Raw genomic sequence first — 24,263 nt, 5'->3', positions numbered from 1 at the left:
ATAAGAACTGAAGGAAATTCCAGTTGCAATAGTACTGGGGGTGGCCAGCAGATACCTCAATGATGAAGCACTTTGAAATGTTAACTGGGAGCAACCAGTTGGGTCGAGAGCCCAACAAAATTGGGGTATTCTTAATTTCCTTAGGTATGAAGGGGCTTAAAGTTTTGCTCCAAATCAGAACAGCAGAACTCTTTACCTCGAGAAAGCCGTGGAGAACTTTAATTTGCCATCACTGGAAGCATGGCGATTCAGGCTTTCAGATTTTGCATTATTTCATAATAGACGATACAAAATGAAATATTTTGAAACCAAAACTCATTTTGAAGGAAGAAATTGAAACATTTAGCTTGGAAATGTCAAAATGAGATGTTCCCACACTGTTGGAACATCCCTCCACCACTTACTCTTTTTTAAATGACATTTTCAGCGCAGCCGAGATACATTTGCAAAGCGTTTTGGGTTTTGACAGGGTTGCATTTTCCAGTGGAGCGCTGTTCTTTCCGAGGTTTTCCAACCAGCTCTGCTAGGAACAGGTGTCACAGGACTGCCAACAACCTTCCCTTTGCCAAACTCCCAAATTTAAAGCACAATCCTGGAGAAGTGGCTGGGCAGTGCAAGGCATGAGGGGGTCACAGGATGCCCCGCTGTGAAGAAGGTGCTTGAATCACCTCTGGCTACCGGTACATCTTGTCTCCTGCGGAACTGCTACATACCTGTGGGCTGAACTGGCAGTAGCAACTGTGGGGAATTTTAGCGGGGGGTAAAAGCCTCGGTGTGTGGGCATGGCTACATGCTTAACACTGCAATTTCCCTCTCTACCATCCCAGTTTAGAAGTGACAGAAAAAAGGATTACTCTGAGGCTGGAGTAATTCCCAGTTCAGGATGGGGATCTTTAGCAAGCCAGGAATGTGGAGGTGGGATGAACAGTAACACGTGCCCTTAAATTCTCCCTATGGGCTGATTTTAGTCTGATGATGTCCACTGGATGTGACTTGCCTTTGCCAAGGGGATATGTCCCTCTTAGAACACAGAAGAGAAGCTTAACCTGGTGGGTTCACATCAAAACTAAAAGTACCCAGCTCTTTCAAAGAACTGAAAAAAGTCTTACCCCTTCCAAGGAGAAGTCAGTACTTTCTGAAAGGCACAGCCAAAGATTAGTCTGTTCTGATTTACTGCACTGCAAAGTTCTTTCTACACTAGTATTAGAAAGTCAAGCTGGGCACAACTCTGTTAGCCTTATTTTCTTTTCCACTTTCCTCACAGGAATGCCCTTTGAAACTATCTCCTTTCTTGTTAATGTGATGGCTATCATCCAAATGAGCCAGAGGTGGGGGAAAAATGTACGATCTTGCAGACTTGTTGTGGGATTAGGTGCAAGGAAAACACTGGATTGTCAGAATGGGTTTGTGCTCCTCAGCAGATGCACTTCCTTGGACAGAGCCCTGAGGTTTTGAGTGTCTCAGGCCTTGGGGGCCCAGTTTGAGAAACCTTGAAAAGGAAGACTCACTTGTCAGATATAATGTGTGTCTCAAGTTGGGCACCTCTAACAACTATATCCATCCGAAACCTCTCACCTTCACTCATGAAAACTGCTTTTTTTCCCCCTGAGCATGTATGGCATGTTCTGCCTCCATGAGTGGATGTGGTAGATTGACCAGTTAATGTCTTTAGACACTATGTCAAATGATAAATATTTATTGTGTTTCTGTATTAATATGTGTGAAGGCAAATACATATTTATGACACTGCAGAGGCAGAAGCATGCAGCGCAAAGCCAGCTGGATATTACAGTCTTTAGAAACTGGCTGTTGAATAAATCCCAGCTTTCAAGTTTTGCCCATTGCCCATCTGCCTTTGGAGCCATTTTCTCCCTCAGAGATGAGGGATTCCCCAGCATGATGTCTGTTCTGTAAGCCCCCAAATCATAGAATCACAGAATCATTTCAGTTGGAAAAGACCTCTAAGATTGAGTCCAACCATTATCTAACTCTACCAAGGCTGGTGCTAAACCATCTCTCTTAGCACTGCATCTCTGCATCTTTCAAAAGCATCCAAGGATGGTGATTCAACCACCTCTCTGGAGAGCTTATTCCAGAGAACCCTTTCAGCGAAGAAATTTCTTCTAATAACAAATAGAAACCTCTACGGTGCACCTTGAGGCCATTTCCTCTCATCCTATCACTTGTTACTAGGGGAGAAGAAATCAACACCTACCTCTCTACCACCTCCTTCCAGGTTCTACCCAAGGCAGGACTCAAGTGAAGCGAAATAAACAATGGCAAAACGCTGGCGTTTCACAGGAAATACTGGCACAAGCAAGAGGATTGGCCTCGAGGGACGCCCTGCGAGCGCTGCCATGACCCAAGGCCCGAGGGCTGCCCACCCACCAAGGGCACCAAACCCGAGACCCCGGGCCGAGTGCGCGGTGTACCTCCCCGCTCCCCACGCCCCGGCGCGGGGGTGTTGGAGACGCCCGCCTCTGCCACCGGCGGGGCGGAGAAGGCGGGCGGCCGGACTGGCCCCCGCGGCGGGTCAGCTCTGCCGCCCCCGGCGGGGAGGCGCCGGCCACCCTCTTAGGCCGGAGGAGGCGCTGCCTTGCACATTGGCTGGAGGCCCCGCGCACCGCCTCCCCCGGCCCGGCTGCCCAGCGCCCGGCAGCGGAGCGCCGGCACGACGCGGTTAATTGCTGTTAATCACCCACGGACCCACCGCGGGGAGAACGGCGGCCTGCCGGGGGCGCGGGGCACGGCCCGAACCGGACGGGACGGTCAGGGCCCGCTCTCTGTCACCGCCCGCCCCTCCCTCCCTCCCCCGTTGTCTCCCGGTGTCCCCGTGTCCCTTCCCCGGAGCGAAGTTTGGCCGCCGCCGCCGCCCGTCTCCCCTGGCGCTGCCCCCGCGTGCGGGGCGCCTCCGCCGCTGCCAGGGCCGGGACAAAAGGCACACGGACACGTGATGGGACCCGGGCTTCATAAATGGGACCGGAGAGGGGCGGAAAGCGGGGGGGGGACGCGGCGGCGGCGTGTGCCGGAGCCGCGCCGGGCGCCCGGCGGCTCCCGCGTTGCCTCCCCTCGCCGAGGCAGGCGGCGGGCGACGGGCGGAGGCGGCGGAGGAGGGCCGGGGGCGGCGGCCTGGTGGGGGCGGGCGGCACATGGAGCGGCGGCGGCAGGGCGGCGGAGCCCGGCGCGCTGCCTGAGCCGGGCGAGCGAGGGCGGCGGTGGTCGGAGAGGAGGCGCTGAGGGGTGGGAAGGGAAGAAGGGGAGGCAGCCAGGGGGAGAAGTCTCCCACCTCCTCCTTCCCCTTGCCGGCACCGCCTCCTCGGCGCTCCCCAGTGCCGGGGTGCCCGGGCGGGGCGGTGCTCCCGCTCCCTGCCGGGGGTCGGCGCGGCCGGAGCAGGCGGGGGACGCGGCCGGCGCCGTGCAGAGGGTAAGGATGGTGCGAGGCGGGAGGGGGCAGAGGATGCCCCCGCGGTTGGGGGCCAGGTAGCCATCGTCCCCCTCAAAGTTTGTTGGCGGCGTGGGGTAGCGGAGAGGTCCGGGAGGTGACACCGCCTGCCCCGACGGCGAACCGAACGTAGGGGAGGCAGCCGCCTGCGGGCGCATCCCTCCCCGGGATCTACGACCCACGTCTGCGAAGGGGACCGGGCGAGTGCGGATCTCGCCCCTGCCCCGGTCACGGCTCCGCGCCGCCGCCTCGAGCTGCTGCGTAGAGTTTGAAGGTGCCCGGGAGCCACCCGGGAAGAGCCCGTGGGCCCGAGGTGCGTGGTTTACTTTCGTGAGCCCGGGCGGTGGACGGGGGGAGCCCGGGTGCTGGGGGGAGCCCGGTAGCGGGCGGGGGTGCGGGAGGCTGGTGGCGTTATGGTTAACACGCGGCTATTCTTCCCTGCGCGGAGCCCGCAGCCTCCCAGGTTCCCACAGGACCTTATATGACATCGGAGGTTTCTCCTCCAAACCCACCGATGATTTACAGCGGGCTGCATTCTTGTGTACTTTTCCTTCCAAAACTCTGCCATTGAGATTGTTACCGAAATAAAAGGCAGTTCGTGATTTTGTGCGCAGTGATGTTCCGTTAAAAGATGTCAGTTAGGCATCCAGCATCTTCAGAATATCCCAGTAGGGTTCCTGGTTGGTTGGTTTGTTTTTGTCTGAAATTCGGAGGTCTGGGGGAAAAGAGGCGAGAAAGAGTGAGCTTTTTAAACTTCACGCAGTGTTTGTCATGTGAAATCATCAGCTGTTGAGAAATCATTCTGAGTAACCAGATGGGCATATTTTAAATGGGCATCTTTTTGTCTCAAAGACGCCTGCAAATCTCCATTGAGAACACCCCTGGATGAGGTATGTACCAAGCCTTTGGTAGGAGAGGGCTCGTTACTGTGATTTCAGTTCAGTTTGATTAAGGAAAATGGTGTCAAAAGATGAACTCCATCATTTTCCTTCTTTCTGTAAAATTACCGTCAGTGTTGTTTTCTGTGTGGCAGCAAATGATCATATTAACAGTTTCGGCATGTTTTCTTCTTTCAGAAGATAAAGGGACATTACAACATAGAGCCAGATAGCAAAATACTCCTTTGGGTATCTACAAGTTTGGGTGTTTTGTTCAAAATAAAAAGCCAAGTGTGGCTTTTTTAACCTGTTAAAGGTGTAGTAACGTTGTTTGTTGTTTGGGGTGTTGTGTTTTTTTTTCCTCCTTAGATGTATCATGTTTTCATTGTTCACCTATTCTTAAAGGAATATAGCATTCCCTGCTGGGGGTGGCATTGCTGTTCACATGTACCAAGATTGTGCAAAGGATCAGACTGATATTAAATGCGATATTTAACAACAAAATGGGCAACAATGCCAAAAAAAAATTGACTTGGCTGTGCTTGATTCTTTTCGGATTACACCTCATATCAACTGCCAGCATGGATTTTCCCTTCTCAAGAAAGAGGTGGGGGGGGAAATCCCTGTGACTATAGTAGGTATATATATAATGCAGTCAGAGTTTATTAAATCAGCCATAAAAGAAATTAATGTAACATCTTTCAACAGTTTAGAGGATGAACATGAAATTCCTTATTTGCTCGAGGTTAAAATTAGTTTTTGTGGCAACTAGGAACAGCTTTGCTTTGTTATCTCTTGGTCTTTGGAATGAGTGGCAGAACCATTTGAATAAAAACATTTTAAAGCAGAACTGATAAAAGCAATAATTGTTTGAGCCAGCAGGCATCTATTGCCGGGGGTGGGGGAAAAAGTTGGCTAGGTAAAGAAATCAACTGTTCGCTGCAAATTTGCCTCATCCACTGTTGGATGACACCTAAACCCACAGTAATAAAGTCAAAATACCTGTAAAACTCAAGGTGAAGGTGGAAGCAGGTTATAGTATGGTGAGGAGGGTGCCTTTGATCCTGGCTGTAGTTCTTTGGTGAATTATGTTAGCTCAGTTGCATAAAGGACCCCATTAAGGGCTTTTGTGCTCTGATGAAGGAATGGCAGGTCTTAGCCAGTGCATTTCTTCCTTTCTCTTTCTCCTTTCACAGGTTTCTGGTTGGGCAGTGGAAGTTTAGAAACGAAATAACTGGGTTTTTTTAAAGTAATTTCTGACTTTCAGCCTTTCATGTGGCCATCCCAAAATGCTTGCAGACTGTCATCCCACTGGGAATTTTGGTGCTGAAAGTGTTACGCACTAGAGATGGAGAGCTGGGATGTCTTTCCTTTCTGTTGAGTGGGGGTAGATAGATGAGGAGATTGAGGCAAGGGAGAACTCAAACCCATATATTGACTAAGTATTTCCCAATAATTTTACAAATTCATTCCCATTCCTGGCTCTGCAGGTCTCGGGCAAAGTCTTCTGCTTCCCTAGTTTCTCTACTTCTGCAAGTTTTAAAAGAAATTACAGTGAGTTCTCCAGTGAAAACTTTGTGATCTCTTTCTAGTCATGCTGTTGGCTACCACATCCATAGAATTAATTACTCAACAGTGATTGCTCTTGATTACAGCCATGGATATTGGCGTTATCCGAGTCTTCTCCTGAAACAGTAACTGATTTTAGGTACATTTCACTGAAATTTCCCTAATAGTTTAAGCTATGTAAAATGATGAATGCTTGCAAAGCCACTCATGGCCATTTCAGTGAGATTTTTCCCCTTCTTTAGCAGCAAATTCACACAGTCTGCTCCTGATTTAAAATATGTAGTGCAGGCGACCCTAACAATGAAATTTGGCCAAGTTCAAAGCAGCTGTGCAGATGGACACAGGAGACAGAAGGAAATAAACCCTTTTAATCATAACAAGGCTGCTCTTGTTTTCCTATCTATAGTGGAAATGCATGCCAGCCGCTTGGACTTAAAAGGAGGCTTGCAAATGTGCCAGAATAGACAGCAGCAGCATGTTATTAATGCAAAGTTAAAAATGTGACAACCTGTCTTCCCAGCACCGCTCTTTACGTCTCCATTTCTGGACTGACGCTGTACAGCTGCGAGAAGTGCACATCTGATCGCTGGCTGGGGGATAAGAATTCCACCCCCACCCCCCCCCTAGAACTCAGGCTCTTTCAGAGTGTTTGGCTTTGTTAATGATCACTGAAACCAGCCACGACCTGTCCTTTCAAAATGGTCATAATGACTTATAAATCATTTCCTCATTAGAAAGAACTTTTCTTCTTCCTTTTTTCCTCCCCCCACCCTGCTTTTTCCCGAAGGTGCCATTGTTGCTTGTGAAAAATGATTTGGTTTGCAACATAAGGTTGGACCACGTTTTATTCTGCCATTTGTGCCTCATGCAGGGGCATTATGCTGATGCACCTCTCCAAGTCTGGTTCTGCCACTCTTCAGTAGGAACATCCTTTTTTATTTTTGATCAAGCTACTCATATCCACGTTGCAGATAAAACAGATGTTTCACTATTGTGTGTGTTAGTATAATGTCAGTCCTTCTACTTTGCCTGGACCAGTGGTGAAACTGGATGTTTTATATGTTTCCAATGTTGTCTTGGTTGTACGGATTGAGGCTAGGTGGCATCAAATAGTACCTCATCCTGTGTTAACCTGCTTTATGACAGCTGTGTATGCTTCAGAAAGGTGTGTTTACTCACTGCAAATACTGAGCAGAAGCAGTTCCCTTTTAGCCCTGTCAGCTCCCTTTTAGCCTTTGCTACATTTTTGGAAGCCTTTCAAACTTTGTGCTTAGGGGCTTGAGGGGCTCCTGCCTTCTGTTGTGGTCTGCATATGAAACATACTCGCTGCTATTAGTCAGTCCTGTCTCTGTTTTAAACACTGCAGTACTGGAGTATGGACTATGCATGTGCTTGAAAAATTAGGCTGTGTATAAGGGTATTCAAAAAGATACTCAGCAGTCATTTTTTTGTGTGCCTACACTTCTAGCTTGTCTGCTTGTCCTCTGGCACCAGCAATTTGAGTTTACACATGTGAAGCTACTGCAGCATTTCTGAGGCTTTGGTTGTTCCTCTAGGCATGTGTGTATGTGTTTGTGTATGTCTGTGTAATTTTAGGCGCAGAAATCTCTACACAAAACCACAAAGTCATAACTCATCCCTCAGTATCTTTTAACCATTTCTCCCAATCTGCTGTAATATTGGTTGGAGCCTCCTTGCAATCTGAATATCAGATTCTACTGTAATTCTTTCTCACTTCTCCTTTTCTCTCTTTTTTTTTTTTTTAAAAGAAAAGCATCTGCATATTTCGAAGACATGCACCATTGCCAAGCAATCTGGTGGAGTGGCTTAATATGCTGGCAAATAATTTCACAAGTTGTTTGTGTGTGTGAAGGCAGTATATTTGAATATCATTATATTCTGAGTGTAGCTATGAAAAGAGTTATCTGAGCTTATTTAAATGGTTTTTTGAAAGGCCAGACAGCTCCAGCAATGAGAGAACGTTTTACATGTTTTAATTGGAGTGCATATTTTCATCATTCACTGGTGTTGACGGCATGGGACATCACATTTGCCAAAAGCCAGCCTTCTCCTAGCTTCTGAGCAGTGCCAATACTTGGTGGCCTAACAACACATTTTAAGGGAAGCAGACTCCTGAGGACTGAGGTAGGAAGGATGTTGCTGTGTAGTGTGTTGCTGACTTCTGCCCTGAGTTTCTGTCATTGCCTGTGAACCCCTCTTCCCTTTTGGAGTGTTTATCTGCTACATGGGTCGCTTGGTGACTCCATTTGAGTGTTGATGATCTTGGAGGTCTCTTCCAACCCAGTTGATCCTGTGTAATTCTGTGCCTGTGTAATTCTCTTTTCTTTTCCACCTCTGAGGTCTGTATCCTGCACTTAATTTTCCTTAAACAATTTGATTTTCATTCATGTCCCTGGCCAGATGTACTCAGCTGAGCTCTCCTGATTGTCCCCAGGTCGATCCCACATGTCAGTATGTGCAGCACTGCCCTTTTCTGTGACCTTACCAAGGATGGCTTCTCAGAGCCCTTTGCATCTTCCTCCGGTGTTTGAATACAGATCAGAAACGGACTTTCAAAAGAGTGAGTCCATTGCCTGCAGAGCAGTGGGTCTGTTCTTTCTTTATGGTGAGATCTGAAAATCCCCCTAGCTGTATTCTTCAGCTCATGGAGGTGCCTCAAAAGTTTGTGTAGCTCGGGAGAGGAGGTTTTTTCTCGTGAGTTTTCTCCTTCACCTGATCTGCTTTCCCCAAGCCAATCACAAAGGCAGTTCACTTTCCGTAGAATCTGCATCCTTGCCTCCTAGGGGCTCCTTCTACTTGGGTCTTCCTCTCTCACCTTTCCCCAGTTTGCTGCCTTCTCACCTGGAGAGATACTGTTTCCTGTAAGAGGACAGTAGTTTTCTCTCCTTTTCCCTGCCAGTCCCCTCCACGCCAATCACTTACCTGGCATTATGCTTACTCTCAGCATCTTATTGCTACCTCACAAAGTCTTTCATTAGAACTTGTTACAGCCACAGTTTGTTGTGGGAGGGGAAGGAGGCAGACATGCACTTGATGCAGTTTATGTGTTATCCCTGGAGCCTAATGGCTTTGCTACCATTCTGTCTCTAATCCTTCCTCTTTTAATAAAGTTCACTAGTATTATCTGCTGCAACAAATTCTTGGTGTGGTTTGTTCTTCTCAGGCCATTACAATGAAGTTGTTTTCTTGAAGGAGTTACCTCTTTATTTTGTTGTGGTTTGTTCTGGGTTTTTTTCTAATAAATGTGGGCTTCTGTCAGTTTGATCCTCTGGATCTTACACATTCTTCTAGGGACCTTTATCTGCTAGCATCCAGTGGAGCCTGGGGCTTTTGTGTTCTGCTCTGCTCTTTCAAATGACTTCTCTTCTTTCTACATTTTGTGTGCTAAGCATCTGTCTCTTCTAGGTACTTCAGGAGACTGAGTGTTCAACCTCCATCTCTTTTGTACCTGGCTGGACTTCTCTGTCTTCATTTAATGTCCATGTCTGGTACTAGACAATGGCTAGAAAAGAGGCTGGAAATGAAGCAATTTCTATTGGAATATTGAAATCCAAGTAAAGCCTTTTGTGAAAAAGAGTAAGGTTGAGGGTTCAACATTGCCCAGCTTAATGAGCTTTCTTCCATTTTCTTTAAAATGTAAATCCCATAGCATTGTATCAAACTTTTAGAATGACTTGTTTCCCACTTTATTGGAAAATGGGTCCTTAAACTGGAGCCGATTTGAAGCAACCGCCAGGTCACTGTCGCTACACTGTTTCCCTTTCATCTGAACCTTTCATACTTCAGCAAACCTCTTCATCCTCTCAGAACTTTGTCTGTAACTGAAATTAAAATATATGAACCCTAACAAATCTTAAACTCCTACATTAAGGTAGCCTCCAGTGCCTGCCTTCCTTTCTCCCAAAAGCCAGGCAGACCAGGTAGCTGTAGTTTTCCATCAATGTGACCCTGGCGGACCCCTTCCAGTCTGACTTGGTAGGAAGTGTGTGTGTAGGGGGTTGTATTTCACAAGCTGAGGGGTTTTCAGTGGACTCAGAAACTCCAAGGGCTTTTTGCAGGCAGGCAGTGCAGCTGTCCCTGCTCTTCGCCCTGTGGCTGGGTGGGATGTGGGAGACACATCCTTGCTTTGCTTAATTCAGAGAAAGGGCTTCAGGCTAAGCCTATCGCATGCCAGGTGTGCACTCTGCCTGTTGGAATATCAGTTAGTGCCTTTATTTCTGGGTGTTTAAACTCTTGATCCAACATGGAAGAATTTGAGCCATTTAGGGATGGGCAGCAGAACGGAGATGCTGCCAGCACGCTCACCTGGAGAGCAAAGCTCAGGTCCTTTGCCTGCACCGACTTCAAGCTTACATTGGAGCCTCTCTGATCTTGGACACACACACGTGCCCTGGCTGTCTGGGCAGTAAGACACCATCTCTTTTTGTGTGTGCCTGCAAGTCACCTGCGCTCAAACTGGCATGCACATCTCAGCAACAAGACTTTGGAGGGAGGAAATACAGTTTTGGTTTAAAACAATTGTCGTGCACTGACCAATGCTCTCTTTTCCCCCTTGTTTTGTTCTTGTTGTTCAGATTGCCAGTGGCTGGATGCTGGGGGGAGTCACATAGGAGCAGTTTGCCCCCAGATTAGAACAACCCAACCCCTATCCGCTAGTGTGCAGACGGTATGTTAATTAACATAAATAACCATGTAGCTGTGGTTTCTTGACAATTAAGGTTCAGCTTGCCAAAGATATCATCATGTTAGATAAGAACAAAATGTAGTTCAGAACTTGCACGCCCCAGTTTACCCTGTAGCTGATAGTGCCTTGCTGTAACTAGAAGATAGCATCACTCATTTGCTCTTCTCCCTGATGTTTGTGTTCTCTCCCCATCCCTCACACAAATTCCCCTTGAAGTGAATGGAAGTTTTCCTGAATTAGGAGTGACAGCATATTTGCCATTTATAGCCTAGGAGTATCACAGTGCTGGAGATAGAGTAGTGAAACAGTAAATAGTATAGGGGTAAGATTGCTTTCACATTCTTGTCAACATGTGTTTTTCCCTTGCTTGGTGTTGCTGAGTCTTCGAGTGCCATTTCTCAGGCTGCACATTGCCTTCTCAAAGCTTAGAAATCTTGTTCTGTCCTTGAAGCAGTATTGTTCATCGCCATATGGGATAAGGTAATTATTAGCCATATAAATTTTCATTTTATAGGACAGTTCTAATTCCTGGAGGCCGGCAGTTACTATGGTAGATCTCATTTCTCTCGCACTTTCAGCTGACTATACACGAGTATAAATTACTGCTGTTTTCTCCTGTGCTGGTACTTTGTGAACCTGGTATGGTAGGAGTCCTGGTGTGCTGGGTGCTATGCAGACTGATAAAGCCTTTATATGTATATATACTGTGTGAACCCAGTGTGGTAGGAGTCCCAGTGTGCTGGGTGCTATGCAGACTTATAAAGCCTATATATATATATATATGTACTTTGTGAACCCAGTGTGGTAGCAGTCCCAGTGTGCTGGATGCTATGCAGACTTATAAAGCCTTTATATGTATATATACTGTGTGAACCCAGTGTGGTAGGAGTCCCAGTGTGCTGGGTGCTATGCAGACTTATAAAGCCTTTATACATATATATATATGTACTTTGTGAACCCAGTGTGGTAGGAGCCCCAGTGTGCTGGGTGCTATGCATACTTATAAAGCCTTTATACATATATATATATGTACTTTGTGAACCCAGTGTGGTAGGAGCCCCAGTGTGCTGAGTGCTATGCAGACTTATGAAGCCTTTATATATATATATATATACACATATATACATACATACACATATATATATGTGTGTGTGTGTGTATAAAGGCTTTATATATATATATATAAATCCTTTCTCTGAAAGACTTGCAAACCTTACAACATGTAAGCAAGGAGAATGAATTTGCATCTTTTTGTGCATTCAAAAACCAAGTTTTAATTACACCTTCTTGGCCTCTGGCCTGTTCTTAATGAGCTGTGTCGTAGAAGAAAAGCATTGACATGGAGATCAAAATATTTTCTAAACTAGAAGCTAGAAGGTTTGATTGTGGATTCCTCTTTCATGTTTGGATTCCTTTTCTCACCACTTCAACATTTTTTGTGAGTTATCAGTAGCATCATTGTATTGCTCATAATTACTTTCTGAGGAAGAACGCAAATACTCATTGTTTCTATTCAGGCTATTAAAATTGCTCTATCCATCATCCTGGTCTGAAAATTACAATTAATTCAACCTTTTTTTTTCTTTTTTTTTTTTTTTTCAATTTTTTTTTTTTTTAGACAATGATAAAATCTTTCCAGCCCTCCCTGTCTCCCCCAGGACAGCAGAAGATGATAGGTAATAGATTTTAACAAAGTCGTGTTCTCCTTCCGTAAGTGAACTGGTCCCATGGACCAACAAGAAATCCAGGGGAATTCTAAGTCTTCCTGTCGTCTGAGATTAGTTACCAGCCTTTTACACATTAGATACTTTGGATTTTACCTCAGAGGTCTTCATATTTTGATAGCATCCAAGTGTCTTTTAAGGCTGTATAACCGCACAGTGGGTGGCAGCAGTAAGACCTGCACCCCCAACTCTTCATTAACTCTTCTGCTTTGAGGGCAAAGCCTTACAAAGTTGTGTCTTTGACCTTCATCTGATGTTTAACACCTCATATGTTTGAACCCGGGGTAAAGCAGGCTGGAGAAAAAGGGCTAGAGAAAGCTAAATCCAGGTCTCTGCAGACTGCTAAGCCAGTGTTTGTAAAAGCCACTCCATCTAGTGGCAGTCACTTTGCACAGCTGCTCTGGCAGTGCCCATCAACACCCCCCTGTGTGTGAAGAAATGGTGTTCAGCCTAGGTTTTCTGGTTCAGGTCTTCAAGTCAAGTCATCTATTGTTTAATCCTTATCTGTAATCATCATCCTTTTCTTGCTATGAATTGCTGCATGCAGTCACAGAATCACAGAATCAAACAGGTTGGAAGAGACCTCCAAGATCATCCAGTCCAACTGATCACCCAACCTGAACTGATCAACTAAACCATTTCACTAAGTGCCTCATCCAGTCTTTTCTTAAACACCTCCAGGAACATCAACCACACCACCTCCCTGGGCAGCCCATTCCAATGGCCAGTCTCTCTTTCTGGGAAGAACTTTTTTCTAAGATTAAGCCTAAACTTCCCCTGGTGCAGCTTGAGACTGTGTCCTCTTGTTCTGGTGCTGGTCGCCTGGGAGAAGAGACTGACCCCACCTGGCTACAACCACCCTTCAGGTAGCTGTAGAGAGCAATAACGTCTCCCCTGAGCCTCCTCTTTTCCAGGCTTAACACCCCCATCTCCCTTGGCTTCTCTTCACAGGGCTTGTGTTCCACGACCCTTCCCCAGCTTTGTTGCCCTTCTATGGACATGCACCAGCATCTCAACATCTTTCTTGAATTGAGGGGTCCAGAACTGGAAATACAAGGATAATTTTGAGTGCTGACATGAGCGTGCACTCTTCTTCATCTTTAATGGATGTTTTAGTTCTTTTTAAAACTGTTTTCAAAGGAGTGAGGTAGTGGAGCTCATTTAAGGAAGGCACGAAGCTGAGAGCTTTGGAGACACAGAGGTGCTGCTGGAAGAGTGGATTTCAGCATGGCACAGAGGCTCTCCCTTGCTGCTGCCTTGCCTGTTAGGGGACCTTGCTGCAGCACTCAGCTGTCACCTCAGCCCTTTCCAGAGAGGGGCAGATCTCTGCAGGGAGCCCTTGTCCTCTAGGGAGAATGTGAGAAGCCACAGAAATTCCCAGGGTATCCCAGATGGTCATGGGTCTTGAACAATTTGGGTTGCATTGAAGCCAGCTGCAAAGGGCAGTGTGGCCACATGGTGTGGAGTGCTCCATTTTTTTGGGCAGTGCCTGCTCACTACTCGGGATTCAGAGAGAAGAGCTCAGAGCCAAAATTCATGTGGCGCTGGCACATGCAGCTGAGCAAACGAAAACCAAGCACCACACCACTGCTTCTGCTGCTGGCTTTTCAGTCTGTGTTAAATTGTACAACACCTCGGCCTGTGACCTGGGCTCTCCTGATAACCACAGCGCCAAAGTTCCAGTCTTGTTTTCAGTAGCCAGCCATAGGAAACCTTGCTGATAACTTCAGCGCATTTCAGTGTTGTAGTTTTCACTGGGACGAGCTGGTGTCTACATTAGAGCAAACAAAACTCCAGTAAAGTGCAGTTCCAGATGAGGTGGATGGGGTTTTTTTTTACTATGACTTTAATAAAAATCAACTGCTGCTTCACTAGGTGCATGCACACATACTGCTAGAAATTTCCAATTACAATATTCCCAGCAGCGAGCAAAAGCAGAATTAATGTCAGCTGCATCCCCCAAAGTCTAAACTACACCACTAATGAACTCCCAAGTACTCTCACAGAAAACTCTCCTCGCAGAGACAATAAGGTGGAAATTACTGTAATAATCTCAATGCTAAAATACAGAGGGGGAGCCAAAAAAAAATCATTGAAATTCAGAGTAAGACTTGCCTCTGCTGATCCCATTAACCATGTTGTTAGCATAGCATATGCATGCACAGTGATACTGTCACATAACTCACTGCCACCTCGAAAGGAGCATGCAGGAATTCATGTTTTGATTTGTATTTCAAACAAAGGTAGGGGTTGTGCAGTGGCTTGCACCTCGTTCTGAAGAAGTCTGTACTTAACATGACTCCAGCAGGGACCAGCGACCTCAGAACAATTTGTTTGTCTGTCTGAGCAGAAGTGCTCAGTTGCATACAATTTTTGAAGCTCTATTGAAACATAATCTTCTCGACATGGGGCTGTGGCTTTAATCATTAAAATGGTTGTCTTTCTTCTGTCAGAAGTAAGCTGGAATAACAGAGAATACCACAGCCATCTTTCCATGTTTATATAACTACTTTATTTAACCTTTTTTTGGGTAGTTTACAGAGAAGTAACCCATTCCTCACTCCTGGTTTTAAACTGGTGCTATAATGCCAAGTTTAAAGTTGCCAGACTTCACCCAAGGCAGATTTCTCCGTTCTTAGCAGGGTCATCTTTGCAACATGTAACATTGCATTTAAACTATTATTCTTACCTTGAAAGATTGGACTCGATGATCTTTGAGGTCCCTTCCAACCTGGTACTCTGTGAATGTATGAAGCTATGAATCTGTGAATTCTGCTAGAACAGCTGCAAAGCACCTTTGGGAAGAAAGGTATCTTAAGTGTTAGGCTATCGATGCTCATTTTGAATCACAGAATTAACTAGGTTGGAAAAGACCTACAAGATCATCAAGTCCAACCTGTCACCCAACACCATCTAATCATCTGAACCATGGCATTAACTGCCACATCCAGTCTTTTTTTAAACACTTCCAGGGATGGTGGCTCCACCACCTCCCTGGACAGCACATTCCAATGGCCAATCACTCTTTCTGGGAAGAATTTCTTCCTAACATCCAGCCTAAACCTCCCCTGGTGCAGCTTGAGACTGTGTCCTCTTGTTTTGAGGTTGGTTGCCTGGGAGAAGAGACCAACACCCACCTGGCTACAAACTCCTTTCAAGTAGTTGTGGAGAGCAATAAGGTCTCCCCTGAGCCTCCTCTTGTCTAAGCTAAACAACCCCAGCTGCTTCAGCTGTTCCTCATAGGGCTTGTGTTCCTATGAGTGCTTCAGTGATATTTCCCTCCTTCACTGCACACACCCTCAGAATTAAACTACCTAATATTGTCTGTCCAGTAATTGTGTTGTTATGTGCTGAACAAATATTTCTGGGTAGGGGTTGTTTATACTAGTCCTTGCTTACAGCACTGGAGGTCTTCTGGAAGTGTGGGTTCATATATTCCCATTAACACTCAATGTCCAGACCTCCTGAATCAAATGAAGAGCTCTAAAGAGCTGCAGAAAAAAAGTCTCTGAGTGTTCAGATGCTATGTGTAAGTGCAGTATAAATGTCTCATCAGCCAAATGGTCTTTTGGAAGTTATCATGATGTCTTCTGGTTTTGAGTATTGGTCTTTCTGGGTTTTTTTAGTCTTCATGGGAAAACTGAGTTCTGAGCTCTGTGCTCTTTGGAAGCCACGGTGTCCAGTACTCTGGGTTTTGGCAGATAATCTCTCATAGCCTTTCTGGCTGTTTATTGTCAGTTGTGTAAACTGAACAGGTTAAGTCAGTATAAAACCTGTGTGTAGCATCTAGGATTTCTTGAGTATCACAAACAATGTCCCCCATCCTGAAAGCATGAGGATGCTCCGTTTTGCTCCTGTTGCTGATGTAATTATCAAGATGTCCCGTAGCAGATGCATGGTAGTTGTAGCACACAGAAACAATGATTCTGGCTCTTATTTATATTCAGACCACTCTCAGCCACTCTGGTGGTGGAAGGGGACCATAAAGCAGATGTTCAATGCATATTCAAGGCATGTTTATATGGGTAAAGTTATATAAAGGGGCACAGTACAAGAAGAGCTGTAAGAACTGTCTTAGGTGTTGATACCAAGGGACTCTTAACCAGTGTCCTTAACAGTCTGAAGTCTGCCCTCCATGAAGTCTGTCCATGGTAGTGGTTTTACTGACTGCCTTCCTTACTGCACCAAGAACTGAGAATTTTATCAATTCATGATTACAAAGCCCAGCATGGCCTCCAACCACCCCATCACCCAGCAGTCCTTCCTTGTTTGTAAGCGGCAGGTCTAGCAAGGCACCTCCCCAGGTAGGCTCATTTATCTCTCTGCATCAAGAGAAGCATAGCCACCAGGGAGGTGATTCTCCCCTTCTACTCCACTCTGGCGAGACCCCACCTGGAGTACTGTGTCCAGTTCTGCAGCCCCTATTACAAGAAAGATCTGGATGTGCTGCAATATGTCCAGAGAAGGGCCACAAGGATGATCAGAGGGCTGGAGCACCTCTCCTATGGAGACAGGCTGAGAGAGCTGGGGCTGTTCTGTCTGGAGAGGAGAAGGCTCTGAGGAGACCTTGTTGTGGCCTTCCACTCTCTGAAGGGGGCCTACAAGAAAGCTGGGGAGGGACTTCTTAGGGTGTCAGGTAGTGACAGGACTAGGGGAAACGGCACAAAAATAGAAATGGGTAGATTGAGATTGGATGTTAGGAAAAAGTTCTTCCCCATGAGGGTGGTGAGACACTGGAACAGGTTGCCCAGGGAGGTGGTAGAAGCCTCATCCCTGGAGGTGTTTAAGGCCAGGCTGTATGTGGCTCTGAGCAACTTGATGTAATGTGAGGTGTCCCTGCCCATGGCAGGGGGACTGGAACTGGATGATCTTTGGGTCCCTTCCAACCCTAACAATTCTATGATGCATGTAAAATGCTCAGATGCTGATGACAATGCTCTGCTAAGGGTACCCTCACCAGGAGTTACACTTTGCAATTAATTACCATCTGTGAACAAAGGCTGGGCATGACCAGACTCAGAGACCACTGGCTAGCTGTGGGCCTTCTGCTGGGATCCCTGTTTCTGAGGAGACAGAATGTTTTTGAGAGTGTGCCCAGTAGGATGATTTATATTTCCATGCTTCTTGCAAGAGCAGTGTCTCCTGGTCCTTTTTGCACGAATTCTGGCTAGAGCTGCACTCTGACTCAAACTTGGTGCCATGTTTTTCTAGGCCAGTGTGAGCTGCCCTTACTGAGGCTTCTGATCTGCATTCACTGACTTATAGCAGTGCTGGTCACCTTTCCTGAAACTCTGGACAGGGCTGGGTAACATCCCACTTTCCCCATATAGCCCAAACTATCCCAGTTACCTTGGTTTGCTTAGCACAATGGAGTAGCCTAATGAACCCCTATTGAGATCCCTGTGTTTGTGGGTTAAATACCTTCACAGAATCACAGAATCAAACATTCAGGTTGGAAAAGACCCTCAGGATCACCAAGTCCAAAACTGATAACCCTACTTTACAAAGTTCACCCCCTAAACCATATCCTCTTGCTAATGACTTTGCAATAACAAGTTCAGGATGTCAGTGTCCCTCAGGTTGCTGTGTCAGGGTAATGGACGGGGGTACTGGGTGATTTGTGAAACTGAGAGTGTATGGCTTTTCCCCTGTGGTCACATTTTCAAAACCCTCAGTACCTTTTGAAAGAAAAGTAATGAAGGTGATGGTTCAGTTTAATGCTGCTGCTGCAGTGGCACCTGGTATTATCTAAATGAAGCAAGCCCAAGGAATATTGGGCTGCAAGGTACTTTGCAATCAGAAGCCAAGTTCAGACATAGAGAAAAATACCTTTCTGCTGGAGCAGCTTGGAAGCTTTTGATGAGAAATGAAAACTACTTTCCAGTGGGATACTTAATTCCTCGCTCTTCCATTTTCCATGTCACTTCTTAATGCAAATCAGTTTTAGTGTAAATCAGTTTTAGTGAAATCCAAGCAGTTTCTTCCAGAGTGCTCAACTCACCCTACTCTGATTCCTGCAGGTGGCAAAGGCTACCTTGTACTGAATACAAGGAAAGGTCTATTTTGTTTGACACAGTTCATCTAAGTTGTTTGTGAAGTTTGCCCGTCTGTTTATTTTAATGAATTCTCATCTTTTTTTACCCCTTCCAGGATTTCCTCTGATGTATTTTCCCCTCCCCCGAGTCTCTCTGCAACCAACAAGACTGGGGTTATGAAGTCAGTCCTAGATGGCCTCGCGGATACGACTTTCCGAACAATCACAACAGATCTTCTCTACGTGGGCTCCAACGATATCCAGTACGAAGACATGAAGGGTGACATGACATCCAAGCTGGGGTACTATCCCCAGAAGTTCCCTCTCTCTTCCTTCAGGGGTGATCCTTTCCAAGAAAAAATGACTGCAGGAGATGATCCCCTGTTGAGCATTATTCCTTCAGATCAGGTCAACATCACAGAGTTTTACAATAAATCCCTGTCCACATTTAAGGATAATGAGGAGAACATACAGTGTGGAGAGAACTTCATGGATATGGAGTGCTTTATGATCCTGAACCCCAGCCAGCAGCTGGCCATCGCCGTGCTGTCACTCACTCTGGGCACCTTCACGGTCCTTGAAAACCTCCTTGTGCTGTGCGTCATCCTCCACTCCCGAAGCCTCCGGTGTAGACCCTCCTACCATTTCATCGGCAGCCTGGCTGTGGCTGACCTCCTGGGCAGCGTGATTTTTGTCTACAGTTTTGTGGATTTCCATGTTTTCCACCGGAAGGACAGCCCCAACGTCTTCTTGTTCAAACTGGGTGGAGTTACCGCCTCCTTCACCGCCTCCGTAGGTAGCCTTTTCCTGACGGCAATAGACCGCTACATCTCTATACACAGGCCGCTAGCCTACAAAAGGATTGTTACCCGACCAAAGGCTGTCGTAGCGTTCTGTGTGATGTGGACCATTGCTATCGTCATAGCCGTGCTCCCTCTGCTCGGCTGGAACTGCAAAAAGCTCAACTCCGTTTGTTCAGACATATTCCCTCTCATCGACGAGACCTACCTGATGTTCTGGATCGGGGTCACCAGCGTCCTCTTACTGTTCATTGTCTATGCTTACATGTACATACTGTGGAAGGCTCACAGCCACGCTGTGCGCATGATTCAGCGGGGCACGCAGAAAAGCATCATCATTCAGTCCACGGAGGACGGTAAGGTGCAGATTACTAGGCCCGATCAAACTCGTATGGACATCAGGTTAGCCAAAACCTTGGTCCTTATCCTAGTTGTTTTAATCATATGCTGGGGCCCTCTCCTCGCCATCATGGTGTACGATGTCTTTGGGAAAATGAACAAGCTCGTCAAGACTATCTTTGCCTTCTGTAGCATGCTCTGTTTGCTGAATTCAACAGTCAATCCCATCATCTACGCTCTGAGGAGCAAGGACTTGCGACACGCCTTCCGCAGCATGTTCCCCACCTGCGAAGGCACGGCGCAGCCCCTGGATAACAGCATGGAGTCTGACTGCCAGCACAAGCACGCCAACAACGCGGGCAACGTGCACAGGGCTGCCGAGAGCTGCATTAAGAGCACAGTTAAGATTGCCAAAGTTACCATGTCCGTCTCCACAGACACGACTGCTGAAGCGTTGTAAGGCAGAGACTTCTCGGTGTCGGGAGAAGGGGAGTTAGTTTAAAAAAATAATTAAAAGAAAAATTAATGGAAAAAATAATAATCAAATGACAGAGAAAACCAAACCCGTGGCTTAACGTGTTTGTACCTCCCTGTGATTTTAGTTTTGGGTTTTTTGGGGTTTTTTGGTTTGTCATTGTAAGCTGAGCAATGATTGTGTTCAGAGCATTACCATCAGCCACTTCTCCCGGTTTTACAATTAGGGGTTCAAGCTAAAATTTTCAGAGGTGTTTTGTTTTGGTTGGTTTTGCTTTTTTTTTCTCAAAAAGTGTTTACTGAATAATAAGTAAGTTTCCTGAAAGAGCACAGAGAAAAATACCAGGTCAGCAATGGTTCATTTCTAGGGGGGGAGGGGCGGGGGGGGGGGGGGGGGGGGGGGGGGGGGGGGGCAGGGGAGGGAGGTGATGAAGAAAAATGGTGAAACCTAATTGAAAACTCAACGCATCCTAAACTAATACTTACCAACTAAGAGCAGAAGCCTTGTCATCACGCTGTTCATCTCAATGTGAAGTGTATTTCCTGTCTGTGAGTAATAGGAGTTTTTGGTTTATTCCAGAAGCGGCAGTGCTGAGTTTTAGAGGTTCTGTACAAACCGTGTCGTGTCCCGTGAATTGTACGCTGTTCTATTCCGTGTTAGTGATATATTCGTCTGATTAAACCCAGTGATAAGGTAGACTTACTGTGGAAATAATGTGAAACGTGCTATGTAAACCCCCTTGAAAACACTTAGCTGTGTTTAAAGAATTCCTATGAGCTATTTTTGGAAATTTTTACACTTTTAGTGGTCTTCTGTGGACGTAGAGGAGAGGCTTTGTGTTCTTCTACTGAAATTGTTTCCCCACTACCTTTTACTTTCATATGCATACGAGAGTAACAGCAACAGAGGACTAGAGGAGGAATGTAAGAGAGGAGTGCACTGGTTCAGACTTTCAAATACCACTGTGTTGATACAGAAGGACGTTGATGGTTGTGCAGACTATGGCCCTGCTCTTGGGTGTTGTGCAAATACGAACACTGAAAAGCAAAGGTCCCAACCGTTGGTTCCTTTTACCGGGCAGCTGGTTTTAAGCCACGTGCTGGTGCTGTACCGCCGAAGACAGCATGTGTCAGACGCCGTGTATGATGTTATCACTGTGCAGTCGATGTATACTTGAAGTGTGTCGCATTCCTGTATCCCAGGTTTAAGCAGGTCCAGAGCCTGAGATGCCAAACTCCTGTCTTCACTAAAAGAGGAGGAAATATTGTCAGACTTAAGACGTTTTTCTTATCGTGTGAGCGTGTACATAAATAAATAAATATCTCCGTGTGTGTACGTATGTGTGCGTGCGTGTGCGTGTGTGTAAGTATACTAATCAGTGTGAGTCATGGTAGCATAACTAAGATAGGACACTGACCAAATGTAAGCTGTATTTCTTGTTGCACGCTTTGCACACAAATTCTGTTCCTAAAATTGAGTTCTTCCAACTGATTGCTGATGAAAGCAGTACCACGTTTAAGAACATCTCGATCCACTCTTGAGAGGTGTCTCCATGTGCTAGAGAAAGCAACCTCTACAGTTGTACTTGAGAATGAGAGGAAACGAGAGGCAGAGCCCCCACTGACAGCTGCAGTGGCTGTCAATGATCCTGAAAACTGAGAAAGCCAGAAATAAATGATAATTTGTTTTAAGGCTGTCAGTATCCAAATTCGATTGCTTGAAATGAAGTGAGTCTTACTGTGGAACCAGGATACAGATAAACAGGGTTTGACGCTGTCAGCTTGGAGGAAAAAATTGCTGAAAGAAAATGGTGACTGTTCTGTGACAGGATTGTTTCTGAAACCCAGGACTTTCACAAGAAGCATATTCCTGGATAGTCTTTGAGGCATGGATATTCTGTAGTTGCATTCTGAATCAGAAGGTCTGGGGTCCTTCTTCACTGCCTTGCTTTTTGGAACTGCTTCCTCACCCTTCTTGCAACTGATTTCTGCCAAAATAGCTGCACAGGTGGCTTAGCCTGTTAACTGCCTGATGCTTGCTGCAAGAGGGGTGAATCTGGGCTGCCCTGCCGCCCATCCTCGGGATTGCGTAGGGTAGAGGAGGCAGCAGCCCTATGTCTCTGAGTGCTGTAATGTCCCTGTGGTGTTTTTGATACCTCGGTGCAGGTCAGAGCAGTCGGTAGTGCAGACAGCCCAGCTGATTCCAGCTACTGGCTCTGCAGGGAGGTGAGTGACTCCAAGTTCAGGACTGGTGAGGAGTGGTGCATTGTAGAGATCTCATCAGGAAAGGTGCTGAGCATCAGCTGGAAGACACAGGCATACTTTCCTCCTCCACCCTCTCCCCTGCAGCTTACCTGGGTAGTAGGACAGGGCACCGTGCTCTAGAGGGGTTAGTGGCAATCAGCTGAAACTGGCGGATTGCAGATTGCCAGAGCATGTGCAACTCCTCCTGAAAGATCTCTCTCTTATCTAGGTCTAGTCCATCCTAAAGCAGTCCTCTTGGAGGAGGGGGGAAATGCCCATTTGAAATGTAAAGGGTTTTTTTAAAGAGCCATTTTTGAAACTGTCTTCTTGTGAATTAAATGCAAACTTTGTGGACTTCTGTCGTTCATTCAAGTTCTAAATTTTACATGATAAATCATGGGACAATGGGGCTGTCTTGGCACTTAACTTGGTGCTTACTGATATAATAAGAAATAGCATCCTGTGAAACGTTACTGTCTATCATCTGTATCTTCATTTGCATAATGAGTTTTTCTAAAGCTCTGGGAACTGTGTCGGTTCACTTAGAACCATTTATTAAAGAGGTGGCGACAATTTCCCTACGCGTTGCACACTAAGCAGAACTTCTCTTTCATTAGAAAACTCTGCTGCCCTTCCAAGATAAGCGATACTTCAGCTTTAGCTATTCCTAATTTGCAGTTGCCTACCTTCACTTAGTGATGACAGCACAGCCAAATGATGCAGTGTTCCACAGCCACCCGCATCCTCATCATCAACCAAGCAGTGATAGGTGCAGTTACCTATACGTACCAACTCCCAAGCGTTCGTGTACCTACCAAGAAGAACCATCTTGTGTCACGTGTGCAGAGTTAGATTCTCAGTAGTCTAATTGTATATTTGTATAATATAATCTCCTCGATGCTGTGCAATTCCTATTCACATCTTCTTGCACTGGCCTTTCGATGAAAACTTCTGGTGTGTCTATTGTGAGATAGACAGTGCGTTTTACCTGCTGTTATTGGGCTGAATGTATGTAAATAAGTGAAAAAAAAAAAGTTAAATAAAATGCATAAATAAATAAAAAAGTCATCTGTACAAGCAGTGGCCTGAAAAGTCTGTAATTGTAGACTAGAACAATTGTTGAAGTTGCTGTGACATCTCAAATACTACCTTTGAATAAACTGTTTACAGGGTCTCTTGGGATGCTGTTTCATAGTGAAAGGAAAAAAAATCTTTCCTTGTGATAATATGAGGTAAAGAAATCGGATTACCTGAGCTTTTTATTTCCAGTGTTTCAAAGTGGAGATCATAACTCTTTATTGTCTGTAAATCTAACATTATTACTTCCTCCTAGAAGAATATTGTATCATTAGATGTTTGTTTGAGCTGGTAACATCCTTTGCGACTGCTGCAATATTTTTCATTAGCAACCTGTATGATAGTTTGTACACAAGTACTGTTCAGATTGTCATGAGAAGTAGCTTTGACCATTTACCTACCAGTAGCAGAATAGTATTTCTGTAAGATTTCCAGTGTATTCCTACCATATCATATTTTATTTCTATAATGTAATTAAACTGTTATTTATTCAAGGAGAAAAAGTATTCCTCTACTTGTTTTGTTTTCCAAATGTGGAGAGAAAGTGAGGAAGCCACGTGGTGATGCTGCCTCATCCCACAATCTGGTGCTCTACGTTTTGTTTACAAGTTTGTCTGTCAGATTCTGAAACGACTACTTAAACAACTTGACAACAGGTTGTCAAGCTTTGGGGGCTTTGATTGTATGTTCTTATGTTTGAAGGAGGAGGTAGATGATTGGGTTTGTATTTGGATATGCAGTGTGATGGAGATGAGAGAGAAACGACATGGTTAAAGCTGAGTCTCCTGATTGATTTTGTAGGCAAGTTCCCCTTCCCTCTTTATTAGCCAAAATGCAGTGGATCTCTTTTCCCTGCCTTGGATGCATATGTTTGCACAGGGATGTCACATTAAAACAAACCTGTATGCTTCACAACAACAAAACACAAAAGAGCAGAAGAAGGAATACAAACTAAAGGAAGTGCTGCCAACAGCGAT

General features: G+C 45.8%; 1 protein-coding gene across 2 annotated transcripts; it reads left to right on the top strand.

Annotated features, from left to right (window-relative positions):
• The first annotated feature begins 3,238 nt into the window (after nt 1-3,238).
• Nucleotides 3,239-20,325, top strand: CNR1 (cannabinoid receptor 1). 2 transcript variants are annotated; one of them, XM_054162573.1, is made up of 2 exons: nt 3,239-3,424; nt 18,469-20,325. In XM_054162573.1, the coding sequence occupies exon 2, from the start codon at nt 18,530-18,532 to the stop codon at nt 19,949-19,951; it is 1,422 nt and encodes a 473-aa protein (XP_054018548.1). In that variant the 5' UTR covers nt 3,239-3,424; nt 18,469-18,529; the 3' UTR covers nt 19,952-20,325. The 2 variants fall into 2 exon arrangements, with proteins under 2 accessions (XP_054018548.1, XP_054018547.1); XM_054162572.1 differs by lacking the exon at nt 3,239-3,424 and adding an exon at nt 3,451-3,755.
• The last annotated feature ends 3,938 nt before the right edge of the window (nt 20,326-24,263 follow it).

The sequence above is a fragment of the Dryobates pubescens genome, chromosome 6, assembly GCF_014839835.1.
Source record: "Dryobates pubescens isolate bDryPub1 chromosome 6, bDryPub1.pri, whole genome shotgun sequence".
NCBI classification, from domain to species: domain Eukaryota; kingdom Metazoa; phylum Chordata; class Aves; order Piciformes; family Picidae; genus Dryobates; species Dryobates pubescens.
The sequence above is the reverse complement of the archived record's forward strand: the minus strand, read 5'-3'. Positions and strand labels throughout refer to the sequence as shown.

What these genes read in the sequence shown, in the direction of transcription:
- CNR1 (XM_054162573.1), top strand. Translation starts at nt 18,530, where the DNA reads ATGAAGTCAGTCCTAGATGGCCTCGCGGATACGACTTTCCGAACAATC.